At 54.1% G+C, this 13,537-nt stretch overlaps 1 protein-coding gene across 3 annotated transcripts in view; it reads right to left on the bottom strand.

Annotated features, from left to right (window-relative positions):
• The window catches only part of SLC5A10 (solute carrier family 5 member 10), a 65,642-nt gene that overhangs the window by 395 nt on the left and 51,710 nt on the right, over nucleotides 1–13,537 (bottom strand). For 2 of the 3 annotated variants that reach the window (XM_003791052.2, XM_012805953.1), the window contains 5 exons: nucleotides 8,308–8,415; nucleotides 4,800–4,950; nucleotides 1,048–1,216; nucleotides 686–901; nucleotides 76–133 (listed from right to left, as the gene is read on the bottom strand). In XM_003791052.2, coding sequence (XP_003791100.2) covers nucleotides 76–133; nucleotides 686–901; nucleotides 1,048–1,216; nucleotides 4,800–4,950; nucleotides 8,308–8,415 — 702 coding nt within the window. The remainder of the gene's footprint in view (nucleotides 1–75; nucleotides 134–685; nucleotides 902–1,047; nucleotides 1,217–4,799; nucleotides 4,951–8,307; nucleotides 8,416–13,537) is intronic. The other variant, XM_003791053.2, reaches the window with a different exon arrangement.

Genomic DNA, 13,537 nt, shown 5'->3' with positions numbered 1-13,537 from the left:
CACGGGCCACACCGGCCACCCAATACCTAGCCCTGAGATAGGGAGTGAGGGGAGTGCCCAGGGTCACCCACTTACCTGTTTTGGCTCCCAAGGGCAGGTCCTGAGCCAGGGTCCACCATGTGAGATTCTCAATCTGCAAGAAATGAGTAGGGAGGCAGGTGGTCTTTGTCCCAGGCAGGAGCAGGGTTTCAGTGATAGAAGTATGGCAGCTGAACTCAAAAAGGGATGGAGTTAGGGAGTTAGGGCCAATCAGGCTCAGGGGGTTGAGACTAGACAATTCTTTCATTTTTTTTTTTTTTTTTTTTTTTGAGACAGAGTCAGTCTTCTTCTGACATCCTGGGTAGAGTGCCGTGGCATCATAGCTCATAGCAACCTCAAACTCCTCAAGCGATCCTCCTGCCTCAGCCTTTCAAGTAGTTGGGTCTACAGATGCCCACCACAACACCCTACTGTTTTTTTAGTTTTAGTAGAGATAGAGTCTCACTCTTCCTCAGGTTGGTCTCCAACTCCTCAGCTCAAGGGATCCTCCCACCTCAGCCTTCCAGAGTGCTGGGATTATAGGTGTGAGAGACCAGACAATTCTGGTCAGAGTCAGAAAATGGTCAGGGATCAGATTGGGAAACAGAAATTGTTAGGAATCAAGGTCAGGGATGGCATGCAGGGTCAGGGAACAGGACAGGCTTACCTGAACACGCTGGGGAGCTGGGGTCAGCAGGCTCCCGGCCACCACAACAGCACTGGTGAGCACAAAGAGGGCGATGGCAAAGTGTAGGTAGTGCATGCTGCCCAGGATGGCCGGCCGTGGGTCCGGCTCGCCACAGGGTGGGGCAGGGTGCAGGAATTCCAAAACCAGCCTTGTGGCTCCCATCGCCAGCCCCACCATCAGGCCCCAGAAGGCCCCCTGGGAGAGGAAGGCAGGGTATGCTGCTGTGGCGAAGACACCGAGCCCCCCAGACACACATAGGGGAGAGGTGAACAGGCCAAGCACCTCTGCAGGACGACACAAGGAGGCCCCTCAGCCTGCCCTGTGTCCCTCCCACCATGCACCTGCTCATTGGCACGCTGCCAGAAGATGCCCAGGACGAAGACTGCAGTGACTGGGGGAGCCAGGGAGCTGGTCACCGACTGCATGTAGATGAAGAGCTGCCCGCTGTTGGAGCCCTGCAGCACGGGGATCCAGGCCACACTCACACCGATGAGCACCACGATGACCAGCCTGTGGGTGGCAGGTGGCAGTCATTCTTATCTCTCCGGGTCACTGAGACTTGCTATGTGATCCGGCCCCTGCAACCCTAGCCTCAGCCTCCTCTCTGGCTCTGGTCCATGCCACCGGTGACCTGGCCAGTCCTGCCTGCCCCAAACACTTCCATGGCCCCTCCCCCCACTGCCTGCAGAACAGCCCCCTGACTCTAGTGCTATCTGCTCCCTCTGGTCCCTGGGCACCACTGAGTCAGCCTCTGCAGCCCTCCACACCCACCCAGGCTTCACTTGTCTCCACTGCTATGTGCACATTTATTTTGGTGTTTACCTGTTTACTACCTGTCCCCTCTCCTGACTGGAAGCACCAGGAGGGCAGGAGCCTCATATCTTTAGTTCACTGCTATGTCTTCTGGCTCAGCAAACATTTGGTGTTGGCATGAATGACCCACTGCCCTCAAATCTGGGCCAACCAACCTCCTGCTCTTTGAACACACTGAGCTTTTGTTCATATTGCCCATCCTTGGCAGGGGCTGGGGCCTATTGTGGCACCCCCCCCCACCCACACAGTCTTTTGCTGTGACTCATACCCATCCAGGGCAGCCTCCCTCCTAAGAGTGCAGTGATGGAGCCTGGACTCCTCGCCCCAAGCCTGAGCCCTTCTGAGCCAGTGGGAGGAAGCTCTTCCCTGCTCACCCTATATCCAGCCCTCCTGACAGCTCCTGCCTGCTAGGACATTTGTCCCTCAACAAACCACTCATGAGATGCCCCTCTGGGTGCAGTGCCCCGTGCTAGGAGCTCTGACTTAGAGATGACCAGGCCGTGGTGCCTGCCCAGCACTCAGAGTCCAGAAAGGAAAACAGATGACCCTGTCACCTGTGCTCAGGGCAGGCTGAGGAAGCCCAGGGAAGACATCAATCTAGGAGGGCTTCCAGGAGGAAGGACACCTAGGCTCTTGAAGGGGCTTGGAACTCAGCTAAGGGGACAGAGCTGGGGTGAGCCCTAGCTGAGTGCCTCTTACTCCTGTGTCCTGGTTAGTTGGTACCTCTCACCCCCAAGGTAGGTGGTGGGCAAGACCTGCTGGAACCCTGGTCAGGCCAGCATGGGTGACAGACGCTGTGTGTGCAGCTGGGTGGATCTTCTCCCTGCCTGTCTGCCTCCCCTTCTTCCCTTCCAGGCCTGAGGGAGAGGGTGGAGGAAGGAGGTGCCACCTTGATTAAGGCTAATTAACCCTTAGCCTGGCAGGCGGGAGGGAGCTGCCTTCATCAAAGGCACAGGCGGGCTTCCATTAACACCTGCCACCTCGCCCTTCTCACACTGCTCCCGCCACCCAAAACCAGACTCCATAGCTGTGTGCCAGGGCCAAGCCCTCACTTTGCCCTGTTCCGATGCAGCTGCCTGCAGGCCACCAGAAGCCCTAAACCCAGAGGCTGCGCCTTCTCCCTGGGATGCCCTTCTCAACCCCTCCCGCAAACCCTCCTCACCCTCCAAGAAGGCTGCACAAGCCCAGCCCCCACACCATCATCAGGATGGGCAGCACCCCACACCCTGGCATCCCCCTGAGGTGCACTCATGGTCACAGGGGAGCCCCTCCAGGAGGGTCTGGGATCTCTCTGCATTCTACATATCACTGCTTGGCAGGGCACCAGGAGGCCTTGGGCCTCACGCACGGACTAAACAACAGAGAAGGCAGATGGGAGGGACACTGCGGGAGAGAAGGAAGGAAGCCACTTATGCTGAGTGGGCATAAGGGCTTGGGGCAAGCAGAGATGCAGCCCCAGAAGTGGGCCATCACTGTGCCTACTGTGAAGGCTTCCACAGTCTCCCCCCAGCCTGACCCTATCAGGGCCACTGGCCTCCTCCAGCAGCCTCCCCCTTTGCTGTGAGTCCCATGTCGCCACCACGAAGCCTCAGGTCCTACCACCCACCCACCAGAGGCGCCCCCTGCAAGCTATGGAAGTATAGCTTGAATGATAGTGTTATAGGTAGGAGGAGGTTGAGCTATCAAGGGTTCCCAGCGCTTCAAGAGGGAAGGGAGCAGAGCTGATGCCTGGCATGCTCCTTTGAATTGGCTGCTGAGAGAACTGAGGCCCAGAGAAGGGGAGCCACCTGCCCAGCATTGCACAGCTTTGTGTCCTGCCACACGGGGAGGGTGAACAGGCTGGCAGAGTGGGGGAGGGCTTGATTTGGCAGGAGGGATGGGAAGGAGGTCGAGGATCCAGTGCTGGGCAGGTGAGCTGCATGGAACAGAGGTCTGGTCAGGACTCTGGCTTCAGGTGGGAGCAGGGAAGGAGCCTGCTTCTGAGGAGGCAGGGGACAGGAGGGCCACTAGGCAGGTGCAGCAACTACCAGTGTCCCAGGCCAGTGGCCAAGGCACACCCTGAGTGCCAGATGATCCAGGTCCTGGTTCCCAGGATGCTGGAGCAGTGAGGGACTTGGAACAAGGTTTGTCCACAGAGAAGATGCTGTGGTCAGGCCTCCCCTAGGCCTTACAACAGCCGGAGAGGCAGGGGAACTAGACGGGAGGAGGTGGACAAAGGTGCATCGATGTGGAAGCTTCCTGTGTGGGGGGAGGCTCCTTGCTTCAGAGGAGCCTGTGAGCCTGCTGATGAGCTCACAGGCACTGCCACCGGGCGTGTCCCAACAGGGCCCTTCCAACAGGAGCCTTGCTGTTTTGCATCACTGGGGCAACTGCCTGGAGCTGTGGGGGAGGCCCCACCCTGAGGATGGGCACCTTGGGCAAAGGGTGCTCTGTTGGCCAAGCTAAGCACCAGAAGGCTGGGCTCCTCAGCCAGCAGAGTGGGGCGGGGTGGCTCAGAGAGAGATGAGAGGGGTGAGAGAGGGCCCAAATTGACAGACATGGGCACACACTCAGAGACATCAACCTTCATCATCTATGGAGTTCACCTCTATAGGACTGCTGGGTGCCTGGCTGGGTGTGGGCTAGAGGGATGGCCCAGACACAGCCCTGTCCTCACAGAGTGTCCAGGCCCATGGGGAGGGAGTGGCATCAGGGGAACCAGTTGGACCTATATTGGCCACATGTGCTGCAGGGGGGATCTAGCAATAGTCTCTGGGGGCACGGAGGGGAGCAGGGCTCATTTCCTGGTTGAGGATATCAGGGAGGACTGCATGGAGGAGGGGATGCTGGGAAGAGTTGGGAAAAATCAGGGTGAGCCACTGAGGTGAATAGGAGCCGACAAGCAGGGCTAGGAGGGCAGGAGCTCAGTGGGGCCAGGGCCACAGAGGCCAGGAAACTGCTGTAGCCCAGGAGTAGCCAGTCCTGAGGGTGGGCTCACAGCCCTCTTTGGGGTGGCTAGACACCATCAGGAGGGCTCAGGGCTCAGGGCTTCAGTCTGCTGTAGACAGAGAGGTATCTGGCATGGCTGGGGCAGGGAGGGCTGGCCCTCAGGTAAGAAACACATCCCGGATGAGGACTGTGACCAAGAAGGGGTGGATAGCCTCTGGCCTCTTCCTTCCTTCTTGGCATCTGCCATTCTCAACTAGCAAACTCCTATTCATCCCTTAAAGCCCATCTCTGGTGGGACGTCATGGACTTGTCATGTGGCTGAGACTGCTCCCCAGGGCCCTTTCAACCATACCGTCCCACTAGCAGCAGCTCCCGCTCACTGGCATGGGGCCGCAGCCGTCTCCAGATGTCCATGGTGAAGAGTGTGCTACTGCTATTGAAGATTGAGGTCAGCGACGACATGAGTGCGGCCATCATCACTGCAATCATCAGCCCCCGCAGACCTGAGAGTGGGAGGGGGCTTGCCGTGATCCTGCCTGACCTTCACTTGACTCCATGAGCCCCTCCTGACTGGCCCCATTGCTGTTCATAAGTTCCTGGGGACGGAGGGACAGGAGGGCGAGAGGCTGAGGATGTCTAAAGTGAGCAAGAGCCCAAAATAAGCTTGGGGCTGGATATAGTGTTCATGCCTGTAATCCCAGCACTTTGGGAGGCCAAGGTGAGAAGATCACTTAAGGCCAGGAGTTGGAGACCAGCCAGGACAACATAGCAAGACCCCATCTCTACAAAAATAAGAAAATTAGCTGTGCATGGCACCTGTAGTCCCAGTTACTCTGTAGGCTGAGGAGGGAGGATTGCTTGAGCCCACGGGTTCAAGGCTACAGTAAGCTATTATTGTGCCACCGCACTCTAGCCTGGGCAACAGAGCACAACCTCATCTCTAAAATAGATATTTACTGGGGAGGCCAAAGACAAACCAAGGGGACTCCTGAACTTGCTGCTTGAGCCCGCGGCCAGCTGGCGGGACTAATCCCGACTGTAATTATTGTACTGTTGATGCTATGATCTGCTGTCATTTCTGCAGAGCCTGGCATTTGACAAAGCACTTTCACACCCATGACTTCATTAGAGGGAAGGATTATTAACCCGTTTGACAGAGGAGGAAATGGAAGCCTGGAGAAGGGAAGAGAGGAAACTAGAGACTCACAGCAGGACAGACACAGAACCTTGGGGTGCGGTTGGGAGGGCTGAGGAAGGCTTGGGGCAGGACCCTCTGCTTGGCAGTCACACCCTGGGCAGGGCGTGTCTCACCCCAGCCTGCTTCAGAGGCCCAGTCTCTGCAATTTCCCACCACTTCCCATGTGTGACAGGACCCAGCAGGCATAGGGAATCTTCTTTCTGTTTGGCTCTATTCTTCCCCAGAAGGGGAGAAAAATGCACTCTGCTGTTGCCTAAGAGTGAGTAAGGGCTGTCTGTCGAGGCTCGGATGTGCAAGCCTTCTAGGGGTGAAGACCCTAAGGAGGTACAGGGATGCTTGACTGCCAACTCTGAACAGTGTGGCTTCAGGCTGGTCACCTCCCCTCTCTGGGCATTGGTCCCAGTCTGTCTCCAAGGACTTTTGAAAGTTTTCTTTTCTTTTTTATTTTATTGAGACAGAGGCTTACCATGTCACCCTCGGTAGATTGCCATAGTGTCACAGCTCACAGGAACCTCAATCTCTTGGGCTTAAGCGATTCACTTGCCTCAGCCTCCCAAGTAGCTGGGACTACAGGCACCTGCCACACGCCGGACTATTTTTTTGTTGCAGTTGTCATTGTTGTTTAGCAGGCCCAGGCTGGGTTCGAACCTGCCAGCCCTGGAGTATGCAGCTGGCGCCCTAGCTGCTGAGCTACACGTGCTGAGCCAACTTTTGCAAGTTTTCATCAAGTGTCTAAGCACTTCCCTCACTTTTGCAAATGTTCTGCGCTTCTGTCCTCTGCCCCTTGCCCTAGGATAAGCATGACAGGGGCCACCTCCCCTGAGGGCTCAGGCTTAGAGGTGCCATTTATTTGTCTATCTGGGCTGTCTGGTCTTGGTTCTGTGTCTGATTTGCTGTGTGACTCCCAGGCATTCTACTGCCTTTTCTGTTCACTTGTCTGACTGGGTTGGTGCCCAAATGAAAGTGAATTAAATCATGGTTTCCCCAAAACATTTCTCCACCTTCTTTGTCTTGCTCAGGGAGGTGGATAACATGCGGGTTATTCCACCTATTTCTTAGAGAGGGAGCTCAAACCCTAGAGAGGGGTTGTGGCCCAAGACCAAGACGGCTGGCTATTAGCCCTGGCCTGGGAGAGTTTAGGGAGTCCCCTTGCCCAGAACAGAAGGGGAAGGCAAAGCCCAGAGGCAGGAACCCACAGCGTGGCCCACCATTGCCAGGAAGATTTTCCTATCTTATTCTGTTCAATTCTAGCAACAACGCTGAGGGCGGGAGTATAGAAGCCATTATCTCCAATTTACGAACGAGGACACTGCGCCACACAGGGAAGTGACCTGTCCCAAATATCTCTACCAGCATGTGGCAGAGCCAGAAGCTGATGCCAGGTCGTGCACTCACTTCCTGTGGCCCTGGGCTCTGCAGAAAGGAGGGAGGGAAGGAAGGAAAGAGAGAAGGGAAGAGTAGGGTAGGGCTCACCTGGGGGACCTGGAAGCTTCTTGGAGGGACCAGGAAAAATCAAGCCTCTGAGAATTCTGAGATGAAAAGCTCAGTGTGGCTCAGCGCCTATAGCACAGTGGTTGCACCAGCCACATACACCGAGGCTGGCAGGTTCGATCCTGGCCCTGCCTGTTAAACAACAACAACTCCAACAAAAAATAGCCAGGCCTTGTAGCGGGTGCCTGTAGTCCCAGCTACTTGGGAGGCTGAGGCAAGAGAATCACTTAAGCCCAAGAGTTTGTGGTTGCTGTGAGCTATGACCTATGATGCCACGGCACTCTACCAAGGGCAACATGGTTAGACTCTGTCTCAAAATGAATAAATAAAAAAATAAATTAAAAAAATTAGAAAAGCTCTGGTGGTAAAGGGCTCAGAAAACTGTTTCCTCTTTTTGCTTAGGGTGTGACCTCCCATACCCTTTGCTATGTGGCTTTTACTTCCATACCTCCTGTGATGGGAAGCTCACCACCTGTATCAGACTGGCAGGGCTGCTGCTGCCGTGAGAAACATGGAAAAAGCCAAAACTTACCCCATGGCTGTACCTATTGGCCTACAGTGTCTCTTGGGGAGACAGAGGATGGGGGTTTGTGCCTGCAGATGTGGGAAAGGGGAGAGCCCGAGCTCCAGATCCTGGCAGAGTAAGCAGTGGACTTGGGTTTGTGTCTCAGTCATTCTATAACCTCAGACAAGTCATTTTCCCCTCTCTGGGCTTCAATTTTCCCATCTGTAAAATGGAGCCAACAAACCTACTGCATAGCATTTAAGGAGACGCTGTCTAGTAAAAGGGTCTTGCGCCCAGTAGACACATAAGACAAATTAGGTGACCTTTCCTGAGAGATGGTATAGCACGGGATGAGAGGACAAGGTCTGCAAATCCCAGGTTTGCAGCTTACTTGCCATATGACCTTAGCCAGGTCACTTAACCTCTCTGGATCTCAGTTTCCCCACTTTAAAATGGGGATGATACCGATAGTATTTAGGGCTCCTAAGAGGAAGCCTGGCACGAGTAGGTGTGCGACCGTTTTCTATCATGGTGCTTCTGCTCTCTTCTCCTGGGAGCAGAACATCTCACATGGATGTCACCTTGGGCCCAACATGGCTCCCACAGTTCCCCAGCATCCCGCTCCTTGGGCCCCATTGCCCCCAGACCCCGACCCACTGGCCTCACCTGTGGGCATCAGCTCCATGACCAGCTTAGGGTAGGCGATGTTGGAGCAGCCGACTTCGGCCCCACAGGCCCGAACACACTCAGACGGAACCACACAGCCCACCTCATCTGCAGGAGAGGGATGCTCAGTGCCTGTCCCCAAGGACGTGGGCACCTGGGGTGGGCAAGACCCCGGGGCGGAGCTTGTCCCAGCCTTTACTGCTTGGCCCCACCTCCCAGTCTGAGCCACGGGGAGGGTTGGCCTGGGGAACACTTCTGGCTCCAACTCCCTAACTCTTTCCCACCTGCTGTCCTCCACCATGACCGCTTCTCCCTGTCCCTCCATGTGCCCAGGCCAGGGGCCTGACTGCAGTGTGGGCCTGCCATGGTCAGCTGGCCATAGAGCCTATCAAGGGTGCTAGTCTTCCCCTGCCCTCCCCCCTTCCCAGCTATTCTGGCCTTGGTGTCACCACCTGCAGCTCTTTAGGGTGAGTTCCAGTGCCACCAGCAAGGTCTGCCCATGTGAGCTTGCCCACTGTGGGGTCACTCTCCCCCCACCCTGGAGTCAGAGTCAGGACAGGCCATTTTCTGAACTGATGCCTAGAACTTTCCAATCACTAGCATCTCTAGTGAACTGAGAGAAAGACAGAGATGGGCCCCTCTGGTCATGCTGCAGCAGGGGTAGGTGAGAGGAGCAAGACAGCATGACCACGAGCTGCCCCAGATGACCCCGGGCTGCCTCTGCCCTCCCTCCCCACAGGGTTTTCCTGATCCCTTGTCATCCTTGGGGTGTTTGGTTCTTGCCTCTTCCTGGTGGCAGGTGAGCCCCATGAGAATGGGGCTTTGCCATGTGCTGTCTCCCCATGGCTAGGGCAGTGTGTACCAGATGTCCGGTGAATGAAGGAACGAATTCATGAATTTCTTGGGCTTGGGCTAGACCTGGACTGACCCATAACTCCAAGAGTCCCAGCCCCCTGGCAGAACCCTGACCCTGTGTCCGTGGTCCTGGGGCATGAGGCTTCCATGGCTGCCCCCCTCTGTGGCACTCCGCGACTCCAGGCAGTCGTGGGGTCTTTGTCTGGCTCACAGCAAAATGCAGCTGAGGGAGGGACCCGTGTTCATTTTCCTTACCATAAAATGCCTTCTAAAAACTTCAGGCTCCTGCCTCTTGGGGTTTTCAGTAGGGAGCAAACCAGGATATGGCAATTATTGGGGAGTTCAAAGACAGAGGGGGCAGGAAGTTGTGGTGGCCTGTTGGGGGCCAGTTAAGTCACTACAAGGTATTTCTGTGACTGGGGCTCCCTGTGCAGACTGCTCCCTCAGAATGCCTCTTCTCATAGCCCAGCCTAAGGAGGAGGGCGTCTCAGACCCCTTTCCCTAGGCCACCCCCATGCCCACCTCTGTCTCTAGTCCAGCCTCTCTGAGCTCCAGCAGACACTCCCCTCAGGGTTTCCCAGCCTCCCACCAGCCCACAAGCCCACAGCTGCTCCTCCCTCCCCTCAGGCTCCCGCCCTGCCTGCTCTGTCCAAGCCCCTCACCACCCTTTTGCAATCATAGCTCTCATCATACCACTTCTCAGGTTCCTGGAGCCCACGGCATCCTGGGATTAAAAGTCCTTTCTATGGCAATAGAGGCTCTTGACAACTGGTCCCCAAACCTCCCATACCAGCGCGGAGCACCAGCCGCCCTGATCTGCTTGTATTTTCTCACGCACACCCAGCACACTGACGCCTCCATGCCCTTCCAGACGCCTGTCCATTTAACGCCCACCCCCACCCTTGTTTGCCTCCTGCTGCCAGGGTTATTGCAAAGGGCTTGTCCTCTGAGGCCTTCCCTGACTCTCCCCCAACCCCAGGCAGTAGCAGCTTCCTCCCAAAGGCTCCTGAGGCCAGGACTGAATCACAGCTGTTTGTTTACATAGTCTACCTTTTCCAATAGGCAGCAGCTCCCCAAGGGCGGACACTGGGTTTGAATCATCTCCCAGTTCCAGGTATCTCAGCACAGGGGTGGGCCCAGAGGAGACATTCTGTGAACGTTTGCTGAATTAGTGAATGAGTAAGTGAATGAACGGTGGGGAGGAGAGAGGAAACGCACAGCAGGAGAGTAGAGGAGGGAAAAAGGATCCTAGAAAGAGCTGTGAAGGAGTTCAGGCACCATGTGATCCAGCTGCCCTCTCTACCACCTCCTCCCCATAGGTTTTGCAGGACCAGAAAGGACATAACTTGCATGAGACACACAGATCCAGGACAGAGGCTGGGGCCCCATGGGAGGACTCCAAGGGCACTAGGGTTCAAGATTTGAAGGGCAGGTGATGGGCCCTTCTGATGGGCCCTGAGCCTGGGTCAGCTGACTCTGGCACTTGGAGGCACCAGTCTTCCCGGGAGGGCTAGATGAAGCATAATGGCTCAGAAAGCAGAGTCAGGAGATTCTTCCCCAGTTTACTCAACCCATTCCAGGCTGCCAGCATGGGGTACCGCCTCTGAGCACCACCAGTTGGGCCAAGTGTTTATGCTGAACAGCAAGAAAGAACCACCTCTCCTTTATGAGAACAGTGGCAGTGGCAGCAGGATCACTGCTGAAACAGTCTGCCAGTATGCCAGCCCCCGGGTGAGGGGAGCAGCCCAGAGGCCAGTGAGATTTGGGGAAACAGGCAGGGGGTTGGCCAGAAAGCTGGCTTCTGCAGGCCTAGGAGTGCTCGTGGGTTCCATTTTGCTTCAGCACACCAAGGAGCCAGGCCCATGCCAGAGGCCTGGGAGCTGACTCTCTCCTTGCCCCTGCATCCTCCCTCCCCACCACAAATGTCACATCCTGCTTGGTTACTGGGGTAACCACACATCCTCACCATCCCCCTGCAACCCATGTGCCCCACAACCAAGCAATGGGAACTTCTAAAACCAATCTGCCCATCTCCTTCCCTGCTCACAACCCTCTGTGGTTCTCCAACCCTGCACGGAGGAAATCGCTGCGCTCTAACCAAAGCCTTCCACACACTTTGTCACCTTCACCTCCACTAATTTCACCCAGGCAGTTCTCTGGACACCTCTGGGTCTCTGTGTCTGTGTTTGCTGTTCCCTGTTCCCGCCTTCATAAACCAAGGGAACTCATTCTCATTCCTCTCAATTCTTTATGGATGTCTGGGCCTGAGGGCTTTGGGGCAACACCCTCCATGGCACCAATAGCTCCATGACCTGTGTCTGGCCTAGTTCCCCTCCAGACTATGGCTATGGGACCTCAGGGAAAAGCCTAGGCCCCAAGAATGACCAGCATAAGCCACGATATGGCAGCTTCTCCCAGTGTTTGTTGACTGACTGAAAGATCCTCTCTCTAGGAGGCTGCTGAACACAATACCCTGAGTAGTAATCAAGGGGTTCCTTACTCCCCAAATAGGCCTGGCACATCCTCAGAAGCTAGCTCAGGCTCACAGAGTTGGGTTTGAGTCCAATCTCCCAAACCCTTACTGTGTGATCCTGACTGATTAAAATCTGTGAGGCTGGCAGCACCTGTGGTTCAGTGGGCCCTATATACCGAGGGTGGAGGGTTCAAACCTGGCCCCGGCCAAACTGCAACAAAAAAATAGCCAGGTGTTGTGGCAGGCGCCTTAGTCCCAGCTACTTGGGAGACTGAGGCAAGAGAATCATCTAAGCTCAGGAGATGGAAGTTGCTGTGAGTTGTGTGATGCCACAGCACTCTACCGAGGACGATAAAGTGAGACTCTGTCTCTACGAAAAAAAAAAATCTCTGAGGCCGTTTCTTTCTCTGTAAAAACTCTTATGAGAACATTTATAGGGCAAAAACCTAACCTCAACCTAAACACCACACTTTGTGTAAAATTAACTCAAAATAGATCACAGATTTAAATGTAAAATGTAAATAAACTATTAAACTTTTTAGAAAAAAATAGATCTTCAGGACCAAGGCTAGGCTATGAAAGTTTATCTTATAAATTGGACCATTTAAGGCATTTGGGGCTAGGCGCCATGGCACACCAGTAATCCTAGCACTCCGGAAGGCTGAGGTGGATGGATTGCTTGAGTTTAGGAGTTCCAAACCAGCCTGAGCAAGAGTGAGATCCTGTCTCTAAAAACAGCCGGGTGTTATAGTAGGTGCCTGTAGTCCCAGCTACTTGGGAGGCTGAGGTTCAAGGATTGCTTGAGCCCAGGAGTTTGAGGTTGCTATAAGCTATGATGTGACAGCACTCTACCCAAGGTGACAGAGTAAGACTCTGTCAAAAAAAGAAAAAAAAAATTGGACCATTTTTGTCAAGTGCAACTAAAACAGAGTCAAAAAGCCAGGAAGGAAAAAGCACTTGGGGGCACATAACATTGCTGGAAAAAATGTAATTCTCTGCTGGCCTGGCTGCTGAAAGTGCCTGCTGTAATCCGAAACCAGTTTTATCTATTGCTGCTGAGATAACTTGCTACAATTCTAGGACTAACTTTCCTCACTTGCCCACTGCCATCACTGACTAACCAGAACTTTCCAGCTCCCAAACGCTTACTAGGGCTAGTGAACTTTCTCAAAGACCAGTATATGATATTTCTACTTTTTATAAAACCCCTAACTGCCTCTGTTCTTCAGACATGAGGTACACATGCCCTGAATTGCAATTCTTTCTTCCCAAAGAATACATTAAATATAGTGACTGGTCTCTACATTTTTTTTTAAGCTAGGGTCTCACTCCATTGCCTGGGCTGAAGTGCAACAGCATCATTGTAGCTCACAGCATCCTTAAACTCCTGGGCTCAAGCCATTCTCCTGTCTCAGCCTCCTGAGTAGCTGGGACTATAGGTATGTGCACCACACTGGGCTGATTTTTTTTTTTTTAGAGACAAGAGTCTCGACGTGTTGCCCAGGCTGATCTTGAACTTCTGGACTCAAGTGATTCTTCTGCCTCAGCCTCTCTAAGTACTAGGATTACAGGCATGAGGCACTGTGCCCAGCTTCATCTCTACATTTTCATTTTGACTTTGACAAGGCAAAGAATTCTTAGACTTGTCATCAAAATCATGATGCATAGGGCGGTGCCTGTGGCTCAAAGAAGTAGGGCCCCGGCCCCATATGCCGGAGGTGGCGGGTTCAAACCCAGCCTGGGCCAAAAAAAAAAAACTGCAAATAAATAAATAAATCACATTAAAAAGATCTGAAACTGAATGAAAACAAATGCTAAATAAAAGTATCAAGTTAAAAAAAAAACTTCTGCATTTATCAATCACTCTACCACCTTTCTTGACTTCATTATTATAGTTTTTAT

The sequence above is a fragment of the Otolemur garnettii genome, unplaced genomic scaffold (assembly GCF_000181295.1).
Source record: "Otolemur garnettii isolate 467f Iridium unplaced genomic scaffold, OtoGar3 scaffold00046, whole genome shotgun sequence".
Classification (NCBI taxonomy): Eukaryota; Metazoa; Chordata; class Mammalia; order Primates; family Galagidae; genus Otolemur; species Otolemur garnettii.
The sequence above is the reverse complement of the archived record's forward strand: the minus strand, read 5'-3'. Positions and strand labels throughout refer to the sequence as shown.